The sequence below is a fragment of the Xyrauchen texanus genome, chromosome 24 (genome assembly GCF_025860055.1).
Source record: "Xyrauchen texanus isolate HMW12.3.18 chromosome 24, RBS_HiC_50CHRs, whole genome shotgun sequence".
In the NCBI taxonomy this organism is placed as follows: Eukaryota; Metazoa; Chordata; class Actinopteri; order Cypriniformes; family Catostomidae; genus Xyrauchen; species Xyrauchen texanus.
This window is the reverse complement of record NC_068299.1, coordinates 41,737,416-41,760,926: the sequence shown is the minus strand read 5'-3', so window position 1 is coordinate 41,760,926 and position 23,511 is coordinate 41,737,416. Positions and strand designations below refer to the sequence as shown.

The 23,511-nt window shown below is 42.0% G+C and overlaps 2 protein-coding genes across 2 annotated transcripts in view; one reads left to right on the top strand and one right to left on the bottom strand.

The window, feature by feature from the left end:
- The first annotated feature begins 589 nt into the window (after nucleotides 1-589).
- Nucleotides 590-2,443, top strand: mpc1 (mitochondrial pyruvate carrier 1). Its single transcript, XM_052090135.1, has 4 exons — nucleotides 590-771; nucleotides 1,534-1,630; nucleotides 1,716-1,849; nucleotides 2,055-2,443. The coding sequence occupies exons 1-3, from the start codon at nucleotides 697-699 to the stop codon at nucleotides 1,805-1,807; spliced, it is 264 nt and encodes an 87-aa protein (XP_051946095.1). The 5' UTR covers nucleotides 590-696; the 3' UTR covers nucleotides 1,808-1,849; nucleotides 2,055-2,443.
- A 4,396-nt stretch (nucleotides 2,444-6,839) lies between these two features.
- Nucleotides 6,840-23,511, bottom strand: part of chs1 (chitin synthase 1) — a 32,730-nt gene continuing 16,058 nt past the window's right edge. Inside the window, exons 12-19 of the mRNA XM_052089416.1 lie at nucleotides 13,402-13,581; nucleotides 12,755-13,307; nucleotides 12,541-12,668; nucleotides 12,067-12,410; nucleotides 9,620-9,730; nucleotides 8,265-8,482; nucleotides 7,025-7,091; nucleotides 6,840-6,914 (exon numbers count right to left, since the gene is read on the bottom strand). Of these exons, the coding sequence (XP_051945376.1) occupies nucleotides 6,840-6,914; nucleotides 7,025-7,091; nucleotides 8,265-8,482; nucleotides 9,620-9,730; nucleotides 12,067-12,410; nucleotides 12,541-12,668; nucleotides 12,755-13,307; nucleotides 13,402-13,581 (1,676 nt within the window). The remainder of the gene's footprint in view (nucleotides 6,915-7,024; nucleotides 7,092-8,264; nucleotides 8,483-9,619; nucleotides 9,731-12,066; nucleotides 12,411-12,540; nucleotides 12,669-12,754; nucleotides 13,308-13,401; nucleotides 13,582-23,511) is intronic.

Genomic DNA, 23,511 nt, shown 5'->3' with positions numbered 1-23,511 from the left:
TCACCGCAGCCAATGACGCTGCAGAGCTTCTAGAGATCTACAGCAACATAGTGAATGTACGGGCAGAGACGAGGGACATCGGCTGTTTATTTATCCTATAACATATCTGTTCATAACATGTAGAATAAATCGCAAACATTTTTTTTTCATATATTATTTTTATTAGTTTTATAATTTGTGGAAAAAGCATAAATAAAAACATTTCCTTTATATTTCCCCCAAATTAAGGACCATTCTTGAAGCTTTGCATTTCTTTCTTTCTTTCTTTTACATACAAGTTTTTCCCCAAAAAATATTCTACGGCATTGTGTATGAATTAGTCTTTTACAGATTATTTAAATTTGTTGAATACAATAATAATAATACAAATAATAATAATATTAAATAGTTTTACCCATTTGTTAATTTCCCTTTGTTCCCTTGATCTCTTTCTTTCTCCAAATTTTTATTTTTTTTTTGTTTTTTTTTTTTCACTTGAATGAATTTGCATGGCATGTAGTTCATTCTGGCACAAGTTAACGGAGCAATAAATTTGAGGACTTTTATTTTGTCACGCAGAAAATGTTTCCACCGGAGGTGATCTGCTGCCGCGCCTGTGCGTTCCAGTCTGTCCTCTAATATTCATCACAGCGGACAGATCAGTACAGAGAGACTATTTTGCGCATTGAAATACATTAAACCGTCATCTGCTCGATCATGGCTGGAACTCTGGCGCGTAAAGCAGTGGATCATCTGCGCAGTAAAGAGTTCAGAGATTATCTCATGAGGTCAGTCAGTGCGTGTGAATGTAATTGAGAAATGTTCAGTATAACATTTCGATATGATACACGAGCTCATGCAGCGGTGTTCTGATCATAACAGACACATATGAGTGTTTATCCGCCGCAGTACTGCCGATCACCAGCAGGATCACAACACACAAACACGGAATCCTCATCTGTGACAACAGTGTTCAACAGAGAGGATGTGATTGAGTTTAATCGTATGACCTGCGTTGATCTTGTTGATCTAGCTGGCCCACATTGATTGAATGACTCGTGATAGTCTTGAAAACATCATTAAGAACGGCCTGAAAATGAAAAACGAAGGAGTAATGTTTTATATTGTATGCAAATGTTTTTCTGCAAACGTTTCTTTTAAAGTTTCCATTATAGCAGTATAATTTCCAGCGAATTAAAATGTAAATTATAAAGGCATGTTTGTGGTGGGGCCAATGAAAATATGAACTACTAATCCGACCGGACCAGCAGGAAACACCTGTACTGTTGAGTCCATCACCCGATTAATGAATAAACTGATCACAGTAATCCCACAGAGGACTGTAAGTGCAAACACTTGATTTGATTTGACATTGATCAGTAAGTTTTGCTTTCTTCTTGTTTTAACTTCTTTCCTTTCATGTTGTGATCTGCTGGTCCCGTGTGACCTTCGACCTCAGCACAGTGAGTTCTCTACATCATCATGTTCATCTGTACTGAAGTCAGTTCTGAGCTCTGTCACTGTGCTAATGTCTGCTGTTGTTGTGTCTTTCAGCATTTCTGGGGTCCGGTGGCCAACTGGGGTCTGCCCATCGCCGCTATCTCTGACATGAAGAAGAGTCCAGAAATCATCAGCGGCAGAATGACCTTTGGTAAGTGACACAACAGCCCGCTTGTGCAAGAGTGTAATGTGAGGTGAACGATGAATTGAGCTGTTTTCACTCTGTTTTTCACCAGCTCTCACCTGGAAACTCGCTCTTGTTCATGAGGTTCGCCTACAAGGTGCAACCCAGAAACTGGCTTCTGTTTGCTTGCCATCTAACCAATGAAATGGCACAACTCACCCAGGGCAGCAGACTCGTGAAATACAAGTAAGACCAGATCCTGTCGAGTGAGGAGTTCACGTTTGACATGGTTTTTCTGTGCAAATCCTTCCTCGGTTACTTGAATGTTTACTGTAAACGTGCGACCTCTTCTATAATTAGACGGTTTCTGCGTGTGTTCAGGTGAGTCTGGTTTGCAGTCATTTTAATGTCATTCATTATGTGTTCCTCTCTCTCTCTCTCTGTTCGTCAGCATGGAGAAGAAGATGGCCAAATGATGGAGGTGTATGTGAACAACCAGCACGGTTCACATCCAGTGATCAATGAAGCTGTGTAGCAACATGTTTTGCTGACATCTGGTGCATTTTAACAGAAATAATAATAATAATAATCACATCAGTTGTATCGATTTCATACAAATGTCATTCAAATCTTCAGACCTTCTTTCTAATTGTTACACACAGAACTCTTTTAAGCCTTACCACAAGGTCTTGAAGTTTGTAGTTTGTCATTTAGATTTGTTTTGGTTCATTTATTTCCAGACATGGTAAAAGTCCTTTTGCGGCTTTGTGTTTGTGAGATTTGTATAAACTGCAGCAGTTTGTTAAGATCACCTTAAGACACAAATAAAACGACATGAGTGGAAAGATTTGAGCATTGCCTCTTACCTGAGATTATCATTGAGCGTGTTTACACGAACACCATTACGCTGATAACCCCCAAAATCATCTTATTTAAAAATCAGACAAAGATAGAAAATCACGTTTACATGACATTTAAAGTAATCACGTTATTCTCTGTGTTTTGAGTCATGCGCTCAACACGTGCACACATTTGATGAGCCGGTGAGAATGCTGATAAAGGATTTAACGTGCAACGTGAAATCGGTCGATCGGTTTATTCTTACACCTTTGAATATGCAAATGTTTATTGCGTTTACACGAGCGCACATGTTGTCATATTGTTAAGGATAATCAGCGAACAAACGTGCATGTAAATGCACTCATCATCACTGTAATGAGGGGTGAAATCTGTTGTAATAGATTAAGAAGGTGTGACCTGCAGATAGGGCTGGGCTGGATTTCCAGATTCAATTTGATTCCATTCAGATTCATTTCAGTCATCATTTCCATTTTGCTTAAATATGAAAGACATTCTCCCTCAGCTAATGCTGTTAATAATAGGTACATTCAAAATATATACATTTTTCATGTTAACTGTACATCCATCATTTGTACTATTTAGTAGGGCTGGGAATTGCCACTAACCTGCCGATTCAATATTACAACGATAATTAGTTGCCAATTCAGTATGTTTTGCGAGGTTTTAAGTATTGTGATTCTGTGAATATTGTAAATATTTTTTTTTTTTCCCCCATTTTCCTTTAGTAATATTTATTGAAGATCCGTTGTTTTCTTTCACTCTGAAATACAGAATTTGCAGGTAAAAAGAGGGGAAGTTCAAACTACACATTTTCATAATGCACTTTCTGAGCTATTAGTCGACTAGCTGGTGTTAAGCAGCCCATTAATCATTTTGCTGCATTATGTGCACATTACCCAATCAGACGTGTTTTATGGAGATGTATGGACACTAACAAACATTCAACAAGTAAAGAGGCTAAATAACTACGGCCTCTTATCTCCGAAAACAAATTTCAAATAAGACAGCAACACAATGCCACCTATGTGCATCAATGTAACCGGAGCGTATGAAGTCACATGGCAAACCTCCACATGAGTGGAGTCGGAATAGCTTCTTTACAGCATGCGTGATATGTATTATTAAAATTAAATGTGTATTTTTGATCAACAACTGACGGTAAAGAACAGAAAGGATATTAAAAGAGACATTATTCAATGACAAATAAATTGGGTGGATCTCATCTTTGGACACGGAAAGAGTCAAACCAAACTTTTACTCCCAACCAGGGTACGTCTTAAATTAACTTTTTAAAATTTAAGGCCTTAAAAAGTCTTAAATATCTTAAATAAATTACAAGAAGTCTTACATTTCGTTTGCCGAGATCTTACATTTGGGGGGTGTGAATAGAGGAGACGCTTAAAACAGCAGAATATGTGCGAAAAATCATCATCTCTCTCTCTCATGCATTTAGCTGCTGACGCTTGAGTTCAGTGTGAGCGCATTTTTACTGAACTTACGATGTTACACGTGTAGAAACCTTCACAAACCTGTTAATACAAAAAGCAAATGCCGTTATTTTCATCTCTAACACTGTCGCTCCTGCTTGGTTGGGCGCAAGTTTGGAGCGGTCTTTGATGCCTTTCAAATTGTGCGCTTCCTTATTTCACGTCACCTTTGACAATAATTGTAAAGCTAACAAAACTAATCCACTGCAGAGTTACACCTGTTATATCTCATCTCCATCTCGCTAGATTTAGGGCTGACAACGCAATTGACACTGTTCTCACGCTCTAATGCCACACGTTCCTTTTCTCACGCAGTGATAACGTAGCAGGTCAAAGAGGACACTGACAGCGCACGGACAGACAAGACAGAGCAGCCTGCATGATGCTGCTAGTTATTCAGACCAATCAGGGGGAAAGCAGCAGCAGCACAGCATCTCTCCTTCTCTTCATAATTTAATCTGTTAACATTTACAATACATCTTGTCAACTTTAAGTGGACATTTTTAAGGAAACTGATGAGTTTATAATTGAGATATTTCACTTAAATTTAATTTGTCATCACTTTCTTAACTTCATGCTGTTGCAAACCTGTATGACTTTTCTTATTTCAGTGGATATCAAAAGGAGATATTAGGGAGTTTCTGTCACCATTCACCTTTTTTGTTCCATGGCAGAGAAAAACTCATTCAGACTTAAGGGTGAGCAGTGATGACAGAAATTAAATTGTTAAATGAACTGTCCTTTAACTACTAGATAAAGGTATCTACCAACAGCATTCAGCACATGCTAGACCTTATTCACAGCAGCGGTATCTTTGATTTTGAATGACAATCACAACAAGGCTGTAGTGGGATAGACGTACAGTCTCTTGGATAAGATGTACTGCAGTGTTTTTGGATCATTCTATGTACAAAACCATTGAAAAATATCTTTTCAAGGACACTTGGTTGAAAAAAAACTCCAAACATCATAAGTTGTGGAAAATCAGATGGGATATTGGAGATTTTACAGATTTACACCGTGCATGCCACTGAAGAAATGGTAACTCTATCCCTCACAGCCTCGTTTCCATTCCCATTAAAAATCAAACATGGCGCTACTGTGAATAAGTTCTATAGACCAATCCTCTTATTTACAAAAATGTCAGCGCATGTGCAGTAAGTGGTGGCAGAAAGCCCGCTGGCTGTTTTGACAGATTAGAGGATTAAACAAGAGTATGACACAATACCATATACAAACATTTTCTTAGCGATACAATTACTATAATAAAATGAGTTAATAACAAACATGGAATCATGTTCGCTATACATTTTTGCTGCAAATGATCTCCTCAGTCCAGTCAGCTCTGTTGATGATCTTGAAGCCACAGCAGTCAACGAGAGCCCTCAGAATCATTTTTCAACAATGTAATCCGTAAAAGTTTTATGCATGGTTTTTACCACCACTTCCGTGTTTCATATCTTGCTAAGCAAGTGAATAAAGAGAAGGGTCATAATATAGGCTTTAATATATACTTTAGGCTACACACATTCTTAATTCATTCATTTACAGTTTTAATGTTGTATTAACTTATTAACACTTAAATGCACAATAAAAAAATATAAAAAACATGTCCAGAGACATTCAAGTAGCCTCAGTGGTTTTGTATTTACCAGCTAATGAATTATTTAATGTTTTTTTTTTATTTATTATTATTGTGAAATTGGTCTTCAATTTTTCTTTTATTTGGCCTTAAAAAGTCTTACATTTCATTCCTTCAAACCTTCAGATACCCTGCCAACTCGCAGTGAAAGGATCTGAATGCTGAACTTCTTCACCACTGTACTGCTCACTGTTGAGTGAAATCTGAACATTTACCAGCCAGTGGCTAATCACAGACATATTTAGTCGAATAGCAAAAATTTGGTTGCACATGTGAGCGATTTCCTCTCATTATAGATGATTGTATTATACATTTTAGGATTAAACAATCAATATAAAGATAGTTTAAATATGAATTGCGATGCATCAGAAAATCAAGATTTTTACCCAGTCCTACCTGCAGTAGTCTAATAGTTTCATCAAAGTTACAGATCCAGGAAGTGGCAGGTTAATGAAATCACCATTGGGTCCCTGAGCACCCAGACAGCACCCAACCAACTGCTCCAAACTACTAATGATTAGTTTGAATTAAATCACATACATTGGGGGAATCTCGCAAAACATGTCAAGAACATCTCTTACATTACAATAAAATTAGGCCATGTTAAGCACTGTTATTACAGTGCGATTAAAAAGTGCGTAATTGTCATGAAAATAATGTCATAATGCAAAAATAGTTCTTCCTAAAGTATGCTTCATTGTTTTATGCTAAATACACTTTCTTATTTTAGAATGAAATATATCTCGGGATAAATCTCAAAAACATACAAAGAGAAACCAGTGGCATGTTACGCTCTGGGTAACAGATGTTAAAACTGCAGCCATGCGGGTTAATGACAAATGTGCTCTTAATGATGTCTGGTTAATATATTATTGATAAGGCTGCTGGGATTTCAGTTTGGTAAGTAAAACTAACAGTGCTGAATATTACCCGCCGTGTCTGGCAGAGCAACAGTGTAATACACTCTGTCTGCAAAACACTAGAGTTTTATTGGAATTTCACAATTCCCACTGTCCCATTGTGTTTCCCTATAAATATATTTTTTCATAGTACTGATTAATACAGAACATTTTAAATTTGACAAACTAATACATAATACATAAATTAAAAACAGAAGGGAAAAAAGCATGTCTATTTCCATTGTGTTTTCTGACTGCACTGTTTTCCATTTTAAGCATGACGGATCATTGACTGACTAACCTAAGAGTGCAAATGCAAAAGTGTGTGGGCAAATTTAGCAACAGTTTCATAAGTCGTCACTGGTGATTATAAGACCGCTGGCTATTTGATTCTCCAGGACCAATGCATCATCGTCCTCTTCCTGAAAAGAAAAGCAATGATTATAAAGCCTCAGTATGAATGCATGTGAAAGTAAAGTACTGTCTGTATGCATGTAAAGGAAAGAGAGTATATCTTGGGTGAACAACACACCTCGTCTCTCTCTTTGTAGTCTTTCTCTGTGCTGCTGTATGATACCACATGGATGAGGGTGTAGACTCTGTAATAGAACACAGGAGAGAGGCTTTAACTTCACAAATGCTTAAGGCATATTTCAAATGAAACTAATGGTTTACAGATATAATTAGCTATTTGTGCTCTATAGCAACAACTGTTACTGTAGTCAGTTATCAAACTGAAATGTTTTTGAAACTCATCACTGTTCCAAACCCATCCACACCGTTGGGTTGTTTGTTGATGGTGTTGATTGAACTTTTAGACCGATAATCAATTTCATACACTTTGTGCCATTAAAGGGATCATGTCACGAGGAATAACATTTTCATTGATATTTATTTATTAAATTTTTATCCCCTTTTTTCCCAACTTGGAATGCCCAATTCCCACTACTTAGTAGGCCCTCGTGGTGGTGCGGTTACTCACCTCAATCCGGGTGGTGGAGGACGAATCTCAGTTGCCTCCGCTTCTGAGACCGTCAATCCACGCATCTTATCACGTGACTCGCTGTACCACGCACAACTTACCACACGCCCCATTGAGAGCGAGAACCACTAATCATGACCACGAGGAGGTTACCCCATGTGACTCTACCCTCCCTAGCAACCGGACCAATTTGGTTGCTTAGGAGACCTGGATGGAGTCAGGTGTAAGATGTAGCAGTGGCAACAATAGTGGACATGACAGTAATGCATTAATACATAAGTATTAGGGGGAATCAGTGTGATGATTTTGTTCAGTTTTCTATTGTTATTTCAGTCAATTAACTGTTGTAGTTATGATTGTGTGATTTACAAAAATTGGGACATACTGTATGATCATATCAATGATTGCCTGGACTGAGTGCTTTTAGGTAAATCGCTTGCAAGTTTTCATTCTTTCATTTATGGAAAATAAAGTTCCACACTTGTAATGGCGGGTGGACATCTGCTTTTCAAAATGTTAGCCAATCATAACAGTGGGTGTGTCTTAAAGGTGAAGTACACAGAAAACTGATTGTTTCAGAGAAAGGGTCAAAAACAGGGTAGAAAAAGGTAATGTAATACTACATTATTACTGTTTTGTGAGAAAAATAAATAAATAAATAAAAACCTTAACTAACTTTATAAGTGAAACTCAAGGAAGAAAAAAAATATGTGCATGTCATGACCCCTTAAATATATTAGTAGACGTATTGTTGAAGGACTAGTGTAATAGCTCATGATGAGTGTTGTACCTGTGGTAGAGCATAGCCAAGAACTGAACGATAAGAAGAATGGCAAATGACAGCAGGAACATCAAACTCAATGGCTCCACTTTTAAGGGCTCAGCTGCCAACGATCCGTTTGGAAGATATTTTGGAATCTTGATGCTCAGAACATCGTTGCCAATGGCTTGAAGGAAAAACGTTGCTACAACCCATAAGACATTAATTATAAAGTACAAAAATACTGCCTGCAAAACAGAGAGAACAGAAAAGCATGTGTTTTCAAATGAGGTTTTTACACAGGAAAATCTTATTATAAACTCAGCAAAAAAACAAACATCCTCTCACTTTCAACTGCTTAAATTTTCAGCAAACTTAACATGTAAATATTTGTATGAACATAAAAAGATTCAACAACGAAGACATAAAATGTACAATTTTCACAGACACATGACTAACAGAAATGGAATAATGTGTCCCTGATCAAAGGGGGGGATGTTACCCCACTCTTCCATCAAGGCACTTGCAAGTTCCCGGACATTTCTAGGGGGAATGGCACTAGCCCTCAACCTCTTATCCAACAGGTCCCAGACATGCTCAATGAGTACTGAGATTGAGATCCGGGCTCTTCGCTGGCCATGGCAGAACAGCGAAGGTGGGTTTGTGCCCATAGGCAATGGTGAGGAGGTTAGGGTTAGGTTAGGGTTAGGCCGGTGATGTCTGGTAAGGACCTGCCTTACAACAGGCCTACAAGCCCTTAGTCCAGCCTCTCTCAGCCTATTGTGAACAGTCTGACCACTGATGGAGGGATTGTGCATTCTTGGTGTAACTCAGACAGTTGCCATCCTGTACCTGTCCTGGTGTGATATTCGGATGTACTGATCCTGTGCAGGTGTTGTTACACGTGGTCTGCCACTCCGAGGGTGATCAGCTGTCCTTCCTGTCTCCCTGTAGCGCTGTCTTAGGCGTCTCACAGTACGCACATTGCAATTTATTGCCCTCGCCACATCTGCGGTCCTTATGCCTCCATGCAGCATGCCTAAGGCATGTTCACACAGATGAGCAGAGACTTAGGAGCATCTTTCTTTTGGTGTTTTTCAGAGTCGGTAGAAAGGTCTCTTTAGTTTTTTCAACTGTGACCTTAATTGCCTATCGTCTGTAAGCCGTTAGTTTCTTAACGACTATTTCACAGGTGCATGTTCATTAATTGTTTATGGTTCATTGAACAAGCATGTAAAATATTGTTTAAACTCTTTACAATAAAGATCTGTAAAGTTATTTGGATTTTTACAAAATTATCTTTAAAATACAGTGTCCTGAAAAAGGGACGTTTCTTTTTTTGCTGAGTTTATATGGAAAAACCATCATTCAGTTGCAAACATTACCTTGTTTCGTAGAGACTTAAGTTCCCGTGTCACCTCCTCTAGGTGAGCTTTGTCATCTACTATGGGCAGTAGATAGCGCTCGATCAGCTTATTCCAGAAATCAGTCTCATGCTGGTAACGGAAACAGTTTCATATGAAAGTATAGCAGAAAAAATTTCATGATAATCATAAACTTGAGTCTAATCCTTATCTACCTCTAAAACCTGAGGGTGTATAAGAATGCTGTTACAAGCCCTTAACAGTAGTCCTAAACATAATACTTACAATAAATCGTCTCAGTTAATAACATAACCTCCATTCCCTGATGGAGGGAACGAGACGTGTCGATGAAGTGACACTAGGTGTTGCTCTTACCATTCATCTCTGATCTTTTGAGAAAAGATTGAGTGGAATTTGCATGCCACTCCCCCGGACATGCGGGTATAAAAGGAGGGAAAATGCAGCTACTCATTCAGGTGTCACACTATAGAGCCGAGACAAGGTCCTGGCCATTCGGCGGGTAGTTCAGAGTTGTGGCAGGAGGGACACAACGTCTCATACCCTCCATCAGGAACAGAGGTTACGTTAGTAACCGAGACGTTCCCCTTCTGTCACTCGCTCGACGTTGTGCTGATGAAGTGACACTAGGGGTCCCTATGGAAAATGTCACAATTACTGAACTGTGTTACGTGGACTGGTGGTGTGAGATGGACAGAGCTCTGTGTGCCTCGTAGCCAGCGCACCAGGCCATCATGTAACTACCCCCAATGCACTGGTGACGTCAAAATGGTCCCCTGCATCTTGGGGACAAGTTGACCCAGCGGCGGCCTTCTCTCTTTTGCTCTCCCCAAGAAAGGAACAAAATCGTTCAGCTGGGGGGACACCTCCCGACGCCGCGGAGACCCCTCCACAACCAGAGGGGGGGGGGCTTTAAAGTGGAAATACAACACATGGCCTTACGGAGTACCTCTCAGGTCGGAAGCATGACATGTGGAAGAGTCCCGAGGTAGATCCTACCCAAGGGGGAAGGAGTTACTACAAGATACGGTGACCGGAGGCAGAGGAAAGGGAGATGCAGTTTACCAGCAGTGAAACCTTTCTGCAGAAAATACATCACATAGTGTTATCAATGGGAAAACCAGTGCATGTGGAGCACCTACCTCAGTACAGGGCCTAGTTGACCCACGTACTGGGCTGGCGGTGAGCTTACCTGAAGACTCACCAGCCACTGGGCTAAGGAGGAAGAATGTCCAGGGTTCACACTTTTTTGCAAAAATGACTGGGAAAGGAGTGCACGTCTTCACCTCAAGGGAGGGGAAAGGCACTATGCGCAAGCGGTAAACCCAGCCAGGACAGGTCAGTTGATAACACATGGGATGAAACTGGCTCAACCCTGAGGTTGTAAAACCTTGCAAAGGTGTTAGGTGTTGCCCAGCCCGCTGCTCTACAGATGTCTGCTACAGAGATGCCGTTGGTAAAAGCCCAAGAGGCCGCTACACCCCTGTTAGAATGGGCATGCAGCCCATCAGGGAGTGGCACGTGCTGAGCATGATATGCCATAGCAATGGCATCAACAACCCAGTGAGTGATCCTCTGTTTGGAGACAGCGCTTCCCTTCCGCTGTTCACCAAAGCAGACAAAGAGCTGCTCTGAGCTTCTAAAGCTCTGCGTGCGATCCAAATAGATGGCCAAAGCATACACCGGACACAGGAACTCTAAGGCTGGGTCTGCCTCCTCCTGGGGCAGTGCTTACAGGTTCACCACCTGATCCCAGACAGAATCGTGGGAACCTTGGGCACATAGACCGGTCATTGTCTCAAGAAGACCTAAAAGTAATCCGGACCGAACTGCAGGCACGGATTGCTGACAGAAAATACCTGCAGGTCCCCTACCCTCTTGATTGAGGTGAGCGCCGTCAGGAGGGCCATATGCCCCAGGAGCCTCTGAAAACATTTCAGTGGGACTGACGTGTCTTGCCTGTGCACCGACTGCGCATGCTCCCAAACCTGCAAATGGCTTGGCAGAGTAGTTTCAGCTCAGTGAAATACAACTGCTTGGCTCCGGAGAAGAAATCTGAATGAGTGGCTGCATTTCCCCTCCTTTTATACTCGTATGTCCGAGGGAGTGGCATGCAAAGTCCACTTGCCAATTTTTATTGGCCATTTCTCAAAAGATCAGAGATGAATGGCGCTCCCAAGAGCGATCCCTAGTGTCACTTCATCGACACAATGTCGAGTGAGTGAACTCAAATTGATGTCATGATTTCAACTATTATGTTATGGTGCTGGCCCTGAAACAAAATTCTTTTCAACCAATCAGATTTTAGGGGTGGATGCTGTACACGGAGTGATACCTTGGCCTTTTAGGTTCAGGTTAGGTTAGTGTTTATCAGGAATGATGTTTCTGGACCAACAAAACATATCGATCCAGCAACATGTCCTACACATGAAGCTTCCACAGAACTTTACCTCAGATAGTTTCTCAATCTGTGGAGCCACAAGTGTCCTTTCAATGCCCCTCTTGACACGTCGCTCCAGCCTTTCCATGCGGTTGGTCTTCAGGATGCGTCTGGACGCTTCATTCAGCGCGTACTGCAGTTCCTCCAGCTCACTTACGGTCAACACGTCTTCAGGACCCACTTTATCCCTCAGCTCCCCGTTCATAGTGTCCGTGAGCATCAGCACCAGCTCTTCACACAGGTCCTCCTGGTTCTTGTTCCTCAGGGTGTATCGGATCTGCTCCTGAAGATTTCTCTTAAGGTTTGCGTAGGTGAGTTTCTTCAGGAATTCAGTCTTCACGGGCTCCACCCAGTCTGTCCATTACAAGAAGAGCAACTTCTATAATAGTTCCATGCAAACACCTATTCTACATACAGGATAGTGCTGATAATATGAGGAGCATGTAAAGATTGGTGTAAATGAAGACGAGATGATGTCTCTTACCACTCTCAGGCACAACTTCCTCTTCATCAAGATTATTGTAATCATCGTCATAATTATCATCATCATCATCATAGTCTGTGTCATTATTAAATGCATCCATTGTTTTCTCACAGCTTTTGGAATTCGTACTGTAATGTATTTTTGATAGATGGATCAACCATTTGCACCTTCATTGTAATTTTACTGTATTCAAACACATATTCACTTTCTTTACCTTCTCTCCGAGCCTTTGTCTGTGTCTGTGTCTTTTTCCCTATTTTCTGGCAGACTCTCTTTAGACTCATATGTCTTACGGGTCTTCTCTTCATTGTAGTTCAGGATATGTTTGCCAGTGTGTAAACAGTGTTGGCTTTCCTGTGTGCTCTGAGTGTTTGGCTCCTTGGGCTCAGTTTCAGCAGCATGTGACTTTGTATTGACAGTTTGCTGGATTTGTTGAAGGACTAGATTTTCAGTCTCTTGGGTGATTTGGATTTTCATATCCCAACAGCAAAATTTGCAGTCACGATTGCATACAACGCCCACTTGCTTTTTTTGATCCTTGGCCTTGTTGGATTCTCGAGTGCCCCAAGATACTATGTGCATATTAACTAGAGAATATATTGTGAGGAGTAGATAGCCACTGGGAATACAGATGAAGTACATTAGACCATAGATGATCAAGGTGAACTCTTGAGGGTGAAGGATGGCTGTCACCATATACAGGATTGCACCAGACACCAGGAAAAGTCCAGTCGGAGTTATGAATGTTCCTTGTATAACCATGTCACCTGTAACAAGAAGTCTCATGAGATTGAATATCATTTATTTTTTGTTCTACCAAGAAAAACCATGATGTATAATAAAGAAACTGGGAATGGTTACCAATAATGGAAAAGAAGGACGCAGTCATCAGGAATGCGTATATGACACTGAGAATGGCAGCAATTGTGATTTGGAAGTTGGGTTTGGCCGTAAAACATATGATCATGTAAACAAGTGGGGGTAGAATGGCAACTATAATGGAAAGAGTGCCTGAAATTCCGAACACAAATTGGAAAGCTCCTAAAAAAGGAGAAAAGAAAAGGACATTTATTGTTTATCAAGCTTGTAGAACAATGAACAGACCTTTGTTTTACCTGTGGTTTGATAACATCTCGTTCATGTAAACAAACAATATTGGCCGGATTTTGGATCATTTTAATGATTTTATAGTTCCACAGAAACAATTGTTATGCACTCCTGAGAACCTTAAACCTCTGAAGCAAAATTTTTGGACATGCACAATAAAACATTACAAAACATTATAAAATAAATATTAATAAAATCATCAATCCTTGAAGATGAATTGGAGGTAGAATGGCAACTATGGCTCAGGTGGTAGAGCGGGTTGGCTGCCAAATGCAGGGTCAGCACTCCACATGAACGAAGTGTCTTTGGGCAAGACACTGAACTCCAAGTTGCTCCTAATGGCAGGCTAGCGCCTTGCATGGCAGCTCTGCCGCCATTGGTATATGTGTGTGTGAATGGGTGATTGGGACATAGTGTAAAGCACTTTGGTAATCTCTAAGGTTAAAAAGGTGCTATATAAGTGCAGACCAATTGTAAAGGGAGTTGTGTGGTGCCATGGGGGGGTCGGATGGGTGAATGGCGAGCTCTGGGCACTTTGCTAGTTTTTAATAATTGTTATGTAATAAACCAGTGAGATTTGATACACCCTGCTACACAACTGTTCTATGAAGTCAACATGTCAAATAATAACAAATCCTTGGGCTTTGGAGATAATAAAGGACACTTACATGCTCAAGCTGATACCCCAGACAGGGCCGCAGACCGGGGACTCAATGTGGACCGTGCGGTGGGAGAAATTCAACGTCAACTGTCCAGCATGTCTGTAATGCTGGTGAAGGTCGTGGCGGAATTGAAGGATCTTGCTGTAATACGTCAATTGAATACTACGATGGAGAAGAAATTCGCTGAGTTGGTTATAAGAATCAGGGACGTTGAGAAAGGGATCGATTATCTGGAGGCATCGGAGAGGGAATTAGCGGCTAATCCGCTAGTGTCCAAAGCAGATTTGGAACAAGATTGGGAAAGCTGGAAGACCTTGAAAATCATATTTGGCAAAACAACGTCCGAATTGTTAGAATTCCTTGGCATGAGGAAGGCCAAGATATGGTGAAATTTGATTAAGGTCAAACTTGAACAAAACAAACAAATTAAAAATACACATCATATAAAAATAGGGCTACTAAACATTAGATCTCTTTCTACCAAAGCACTAATTGTTAATGAAATGATTACAGATCATAGATTGGATGTGCTCTGTTTGACTGAAACCTGGCTTAAACCGGATGAATATATTAGTCTAAATGAATCTACTCCCCCAGGTTATTGTTATAAACATGAGGCAGTGGTGGCTCAGTGGTTGAGGCTCAGGGTTACTGACCAGACGGTCGGGAGTTCAAGCCCCAGCACCACCAAGATGCCACTGTTAGGCCCTTGAGCAAGGCACTTAACTCCAGGTTGCTCCGGGGGGATTGTCCCTGTAATAAGTGCACTGTAAGTCGCTTTGGATAAAAGCGTCTGCCAAATGCATAAATGTAAATGTAATGTAAATGCCTTGTCTGAATGGTCGAGGAGGAGGTGTTGCTACAATTTACAGTGAAGTTTTTGGTGTTCCTCAGAGGTATTAAGATGCTTAATGTGACACCATCAGATATAAATAAAAAATCTCTGTCGTCTTTTGTCCTTACTACAATGTATAGAACACCCGGGCCTTATTCTGATTTCCTTGGTGATTTTGCAAATTTTTTATCAGATTGTGTAGTTACTGTAGATAGAGCTTTAATTGTTGGTGACTTTAACATTCACATAGATAATGAAAATGATATATTGGGATTAGCGTTTATCGATATTCTCAACTCTCTTGGAGTCAGACAAAATGTTATAGGACCAACTCATCGCCATAATCATACGCTAGATTTAATTCTGTCATATGGAGTTGATGTTGATAAAATAGAAATTCTGCAGCAGAGCGACGACATCTCGGATCATTACCTCGTCTCTTGTATGCTGCAATTAGCTAATGTTACAAAATCTACACCATGCTATCATTCAGGCAGAACTATTCTTTCAACCACCAAAGATAGCTTCACTAATAATCTTCCAGATCTATATCATACACTCAATAAAACCCAAAGCCCGGAAGAACTTGATGAAATATCAAAAAATATAAATGCTGTCTTTTCTAGCACTCTTGATATTGTCGCCCCACTTTGATTAAAGAAAATTAAAGAAATAGCCCTGCACCATGGTACAATGATCACACTCATGCTCTCAAGAGAGCAGCTCGGAAAATAGAGCGCATGTGGAAAAATACGAAATTAGAAGTATTTCATGGTGCATGGAAGGATAGTGTCTACAGGACACTAAAAAACTAAAAGCTGCCAGGTCAGCATATTTTAGTAAACTCATAGAAAATAACCACAACAATCCTAGATGTTTATTCAGTACTGTGGCTAAATTGGTTAGGAATAAAGCCTCAACAGAACCAGATATTACGTCGCAACACAAGAGTAATGACTTCATGAATTTCTTTACAGATAAAATTGAAATAATCAGAAATAGGAATTAAGCAATCATCTGTCATAGCACCTCAGAAAACAGTGTCTAATAATTTTCCTCACTTGCAACTTCAATCCGTCTCTGTCATAGGTCATGAAGAGCTAACAAAACTTATCAAAACATCAAAAGCCATAACATGTTTGTTAGATCCTATACCAACTAAGCTCTTAAAAGAGGTATCTCCTGTAATTTCAGAACCTCTTCTTAATATTATTAAATCCTCGCTATGCTTCGGACATGTCCCAAGAAACTTTAAAATGGCAGTTATCAAACCGCTTATTAAGAAACCACAACTTGATCCTGGAGAACTGGCTAATTATATAATGATTTCAAATATCCCGTTTATGTCAAAAATACTAGAAAAGGTAGTATCCTCCCAAATATGTTCATTTCTACAGAGAAATAGTATATACAAAAAATTTCAGTCAGGATTTAGGCCTCATACATAGTACAGAGACTGCACTTATCAGAGTTAAAAAATGACTTGCTCTTGTCATCTGATCGAAGCTGCATTTCTCTTCTAGTGCTTTTAGATCTTAGTGCTGCATTTGACACGATAGATCACGACATTCTCTTGAATAGGCTAGAGAATTATTTTTGCATTTGTGGAGTTGCATTATCATGGTTTAGGTCATATTTAGCAGACCGCTACCACTTTGTCTATGTACAAATGAGGAATTGTCAAACCAAACAAAAGAAAAATATGGAGTGCCACAGGGATCAGTTTTAGGGCCTCTGCTTTTCTCCTTGTATTTGCTTCCCCTGGGAGATATTATCAGGAATCGTGGGATAGTTGTTTATCACTGCTATGCTGACGATACACAACTTTATATTTCTTCAAAACCTGATGAGATTTCACAATTCTCGAAATTAGCAGCGTGTATCAATGAAATAAAAGATTGTATGGCCAGAAATTTCCTTCTACTCAATTCTGACAAAACAGGTACTAATTATTGGAACAAAAAACTCTAAAAATAAGCCACTACAATATAATTTGACTCTCGATGGATGCACTGTTACATCATCTTCAACAGCGAAGAACTTGGGTGTTATATTTGATACCAAGCTGTCCTTTTAAATTCAAATTACCAATGTTTGTAGAACAGCATTCTTCCACCAAAGAAATATTGCTAAATTAAGGCACATGCTCTCTGTTGCTGATGCGTTCATGACCTCAAGACTAGATTATTGTAATGCATTACTGGGAGGATGTCCAGTAAGATCAATAAATAAACATCAATTTGTTCAAAATGCAGCAGCCAGAGAGTGCTAACGAGAACCAAGAAATATGATCATATTAGCCACATTTTATCTTCGTTACATTGGCTACCTGTTAAATTCCGTATTAATTTAAAAATTCTGTTAACTACGTACAAAGCTTTGAATGGCCTAGCTCCGCAGTACTTACTCTGCAGACCTTCTACCACACTATATTCCATCACGTTCATTAAGATCGCAAAATTCTGGCCTGTTAGTTCCTAGAATATCAAAATCCACAAAAGGAGGTAGATCCTTTTCATATTTGGCTCCTATACTATGGAATAGTCTCCCAAACACAGTTTGAGATTCAGACTCACTCCCTCAGTTTAAGTCTAGACTAAAGACTCTATTTAGCCAGGCATACACCTAATTTATCCTCCAACCCACAATTAGGCTGCTTTAGTTTAGTCTGCCGGAACCAGAAACCAGAAACATTGATCATGATTTATATCTCTGCAATAAATTTAATGGCATCTATGCTTATATTATTTTATTTGTTTCCCTGTGTCAACCTCGGGACTCCTATCCTGAGGTCACCAGAACCGGCTGGATGCAGTACCATTCCTGCTTCGTGTTGGATTCCACTGCTACGTGTCGCTGAATGATGATGCCTAAATGCAGCCGGTGCCAGCCAAACATCACTTCAGTCTATTATGATGGACTTCAGAGGATGATCTGTTGCCAACTCCAACCATAAGACATGGGATACTTCATATGCCATTGTTTGAACCTTGGATTTAGGATGGACCACACCGAACCTCACCGTTAAACTGCGTTTCACATCCCTGATCTCTGCCTGCATCACCTCGGTCTATTGATGGACTACGATCTTTAAATGGAATGCATAGACTAACAATTGCCAACAAAAGCCTCATCAGCCAATTAACAAGGACAATTGCATCTATGTGAACTTCTGCAGTTAATCCAGGGTTGACTTGAAAGACATAGGTCATTAATCTTACAGTTCAAACAAAATCGATGCTTAAACACTGACCCTTAACACTTACTTAGTTTAATAAGACTTTAACTATACATAAGTAATATTTACATTATATTCATGATGTTATCCAGAGGGGAACTGTCCCCCACAGTGAGTCTGGTTTCTCCCAAGGTTATTTTTCTCCATTAATCAACATCTTACGGAGTTTTGTGTTCTTGCCACAGTCGCCTTCAGCTTGCTCACTGGGGTTATTAATACAATTATTATTTAATTACTTATTTTTAAACATGATTACAATCATATTTTATCTAATTACACAATGACAATTCATCGACATTATAGACATTACAGTTTTATCGTCTGTTAATGCCTGATCTCCAGTAAAGCTGCTTTGAAACGATGTGTGTTGTGAAAGTCAAATAAAATTGACTTGACTTGACTCTGGCAGGCATGACGCCTTGGAGGCGGGCCTCCCGCCCCCGCTCGCTCAGCTGTGGCAAAAATCCAGCCCTGATATGATGGTTTCCATGGGCTACGAGGACGAAAGTCCCAGGCTGTTCCGGGAGCGGTCATAAGGAGCCAGGTAAGTGCTTTGATGTCTATAGACTCAGCACCTTGGGCTCCGCCCCGTCGCAAGGCCCCGCCCGCTGGTACATCTGACGCTGTAGTCCCCTTGGTCCCTCTCGCGTGAAGCTTGGGGGCGTGGCTCGCGCTCCCGAACCTGTCGCATTTGTTGATCAGGACTGTCCGACTCGGCTACGCGATTAAGTTCGCCAGGCCCCCGCCCAGTTTCAACGCCGTCTGCTCCACTGCGGTGAGAGGCGAGAACGACGCTGCCTTGCGCGCGGATATCGCCTCCCTTCTACGAAAGGATGTGATAGAGCCTGTCCCTCCAGCCGAGGTGGAGAAGGGGTTTTACAGCCCCTACTTCATTGTACCTAAAAACGGCGGCGGGTTGCGGCCAATCCTAGACTTGCAAGTTCTGAACTGGGCTCTGCATAGACTGCCATTGAGATGCTCACGAAGAAACGCATTTTAGTGAGCATCTGGCAGGATTGGTTTGCGGCGGTAGACCTGAAGGACGCGTACTTCCATGTCTTGATTCTTTCTCGACACAGACCCTTTCACCGGTTTGCCTTCGAGGTTCAGGCATATCAGTACAAAGTCCCCCCTTTGGCATGTCCTTGTCCCCTCGCGCCTTTACAGAAGTCCCAGAGGCAGCCCTTGCCCCGCTAAGGGAAGTGGGCATCCACATCATCATCTATCTCGACGACTGGCTAATCCTAGCCCTCGCGGGACATGTTGTGTGCGCACAGGGACCTGGTGCTCAGGCACCTCAGCCGCTTGGGGCTTCGGGTCAACTGGGAAAAGAGCAAGCTTGCCCTGGTTCAGAGCATCTCTTTTCTTGGTATGGAGCAGACTCGGTCTTAATGATGGCGCGCCTCACCAACGAGCGTGCGCAGTCAGTGCTGGACTGTCTGCATGTGTTCAGACAGAACACATTGATCCCACTGAAATCCTTTCAGAGGCTCCTGGGCATATGGCATCCTTAGGGACAGTCACGCCACTTGGGTTGATGCATATGAGACCACTTCAGCACTGCTACAGGCCCGAGTCGAGAGACGAGCATGGCGCAACGGCACACACCACGTCCTCGTTACGCAGGCTTGTCGCCGTCTATTCAGCCCCTGGTCTAGCTTTCCTATGGGCAGGAGCTCCCCTAGGCCAGGTTCCCAGGCATGTCGTGGTTATGACAGATGCCTCCTAGAATGGCTGGGGCGCCATGTGCAAAGGGCACTCAGTCGTCGGCCCTTGGACCGGCCTGCGACTGCCTTGACACATCAACTGCCTCAAATTGCTGGCAGTACTACTTGCCCTGAGGAGGCTATTACCGTTGATCCGGGGCAAGCATGTGTTGATCCGGATGTACAACACAGCAACGATTGCATACATCAGCCACCAAGGCGACCTACACTCTCGTCGAATGTCACAACTCACCCGTCGTCTCCTCCTTTGGAGTCATCTGGAGTCGATTCAGCAAGCACAGGTAGACCTGTTCGCTTCCCCAGAATCCTCCCACTGCCACTTTGGTACTCTCTGACCAAGGCTCCCCTCGGCACAGGTGCCCTGGCACACAGCTGGCCCCTGGGGCTGCACAAGTATGCATTCCCTCCAGTGAGCCTACTTGCACAGAAGTTGTGCAAGGTCAGGGAGGACGAGGAGCAGATCCTCTTAGTGGCCCCTTATTGGCCCTCCTGGATTTGGATCTCGGACCTTATGCTCCTCGCGACAGCCCCCCCTGGCAAATTCCCCAGAGGAAGGACCTTCTTACTCAGGGAAAGGGGCACCATCTCGCACCCATGACCAGATCTCTGGAATCTCCATGTCTGGCCCTTGGACGGGACATGGAAGATTTAAGTGGCCTACCACCCGCGATGGTAGACGCGATCACTCAGGCCAGGGCCGCCTCAACGAGGTGATCGCTCAGTGGGGTTCTTCCTGAGGTGAAGACCCCAGAGATGCGCAGTAGGGTCAGTGCTTTCCTTTCTGCAGGAAAAGTTGGAGGGGCACTCACCTCCATCAAGAGGGTAGGGGACCTGCAGTGGTTCTCTGTCAGCAAACTGTGCCTAGAGTTTGGTCTGGCTTACCCTCATGTCATCCTGAGACCCCGACCGGGCTACAGGTCGGGTTCCCCAGGAGGAGGCAGACCCAGCCTTGGCGTTGCTGTGTCCAGTGTGTGCTCTTCGCATCTACTTGGATCACACACAGAGCTTTAGAAGCTCCGAGCAGCTCTTTGTCTGCTTCAGTGGACAGCGAAAGGGAAGCGCTGTCTCCAAACAGAGGATCGCCCACTGGGTCGTCGATGCCATCACTATGGCATACCACGCCCAGCACGTGCCGCCCCCTGCTGGCACACTTCTTGGGCATTGTCCCACGGCACGTCTCTAGCAGACATATGTAGAGCCGCAGGCAAGGTTCTATAACCTCAGGGTTGAGCCAGTTTCGTCCCATGTTTTATCAGGTGACACAAACAGGTAAGTTCAGGTCAGCTGGTTGGGTGTATCGAGGCCAGGTGTGGTCTCTGTGGTGTCCTCCTCTTTGGAGGGACACCCCCCCAGCTTGGACCATATATTTGGCCCCCGTTCAATTCATTCCTTTTTTGGGGGGAGAACAATAGAGAGAAGGCCACAGCTGGGCCTGCCAGTCCTTATACTCCTGAGCAGTTAGCCGTTCCCCTAGGTGCAGGGGACCACTTCTTGCATGCCAGTGTGTTGGGGGTAGTTATGCGATGGCTTGCTGCGCTGGCTACAAGGCACACAGAGGTCTGCCCGTCTCTCACCGCCAGTCTGCGTAACTCGGTTCAGCTCTTGTGGCATTTTTCATTTGGGACCCCTAGTGTCAACTCATCGATACAACGTTGAGTGAGTGACAGATAGGGAATGTCTTGGTTACTGACGTAACCTCCATTCCCTGATGGAGGGAACTAGACGTGTGTCCCTCCTGCCACAACACTGAACCAACCACTGAAATGGCCGGGTCTTTGGCTCGACTCCTCAGTGCGATACCTGATGTGTGTTTGCAGCGTCACTCCTTTTACGTTAGTAACCGAGACATTTTTGGTCATGTTTTGTTTTATGGTCTTTCATTTTGAAAAGTTTTGTTCCCGTTTCCTAGTCATGTGATGTCCTGTTTTCCCTCCATGTTTATGTGTCTTGTTCTCATTGGTTCTTTGTCTTGTCATTGGTTCTTTGTCTTGTTATTGGTTCTTTGTCTTGTTATTGGTTCTTTCATGTAATTTGTTCATGCATATTGTCTTGTTATCTTGTTTAGAGTTCTGTTTGTTCATTGGCTTATGTTTCCCGATGTCCGTGTATTTAAGCCCTCATGTTTGCCATTGTCCTTTGTCAAGTATTGTTGATGTAATGTCATTACATGATATTTCAAGTCAAAGTCAAGTCATTTATGTTTCTTTGGTTTTCAAGTCTAGTCAAGTTTATTTGTATGTTTTGTTTCACGTTTGGATTTATGGTTATTGGATTTCACTCATCTTGTAAATAAACTTGGGGTCTTACATCGTCGTCTTCGTCTGCTCCTGTGCCTGCCTGCCTGCCAGCAATGTTACATACTGATGACCAGGGCTTTTTTATAGATCTTGAAGGGATGTTGCAAGCTGCTGGCAACCCTCATGATATAATATTGGGAGCAGACTTAAATCTTTTGATGGACTTGATCATAGTGAACCAAATGTGTGCAAGCCCCCTAGAGCAACATTGATGCTTCTCAGGATGTGTAAAAATCTTGGCCTTACAGATATTTGGAGACTTCTGAACCCATCTGGTAGGGACTATACATTTTTCTCATCAGTCCATAAGATTTATTCTAGAATAGATTTTTTAAATATATCTAAGTCCCTCATTTCATCTGTTGTTTACTGCTCAATTGGAAACATCTTAATTTCAGATCACACCCTGGTGAGTTTAGAGGTGTTGCCACATACGGAGAAAAAGAAATCATAGAGTTGGTGCTTTAAAGTATCCCGTTTGCAAAATCCTGAATTTCAACAAATGTTAAAGGCTGAAATCAATGTTTATATCGAGACCAACTGGTCCTCTGTATCCTCTGTAGGCATGGCTTGGGAGGCACTTAAAGCAGTTCTCAGGAGCCGCATCATACAGTATGCATCATTCACCAAAAATTCCAAAGCACGAGAACTTGTGGAGATGGAAGAGAATATTAAAAGTGCAGAGGCAGAGCTGAAGCACCGAATGTCGTCTGATGGCCCCAATTGAAATACAGATATAATGAAGATGGAGGGTGAAGGTGGAGTTTTAGGGCAAGACAGTCATACTTTGTGTATATTTCAATATTTTCTCTGTTTATAGTTCTGTCTTGCCCTGGAACCATTAGCAGCTGTGATAAGAAGGGAAGATGATTTTCCAGGGGTGATGGCGGGAGGTATGGCGCATAAGCTTTTGCTTTACGCAGATGATATTTTATTATTCGTCTCTTACCCCATTAGATCTATGCCTTGCCTCCATAGAATTATTAATTCATTTTCTAAGTTCTCAGTTTATAGAGTCAATTGGTCTATATCCGAAGCTTTGGCTCTGACAGCGTACTGTCCAGTAGCAGCTTTCCAGCCGGGGGCCTTCCAGTTGCCTAACAGG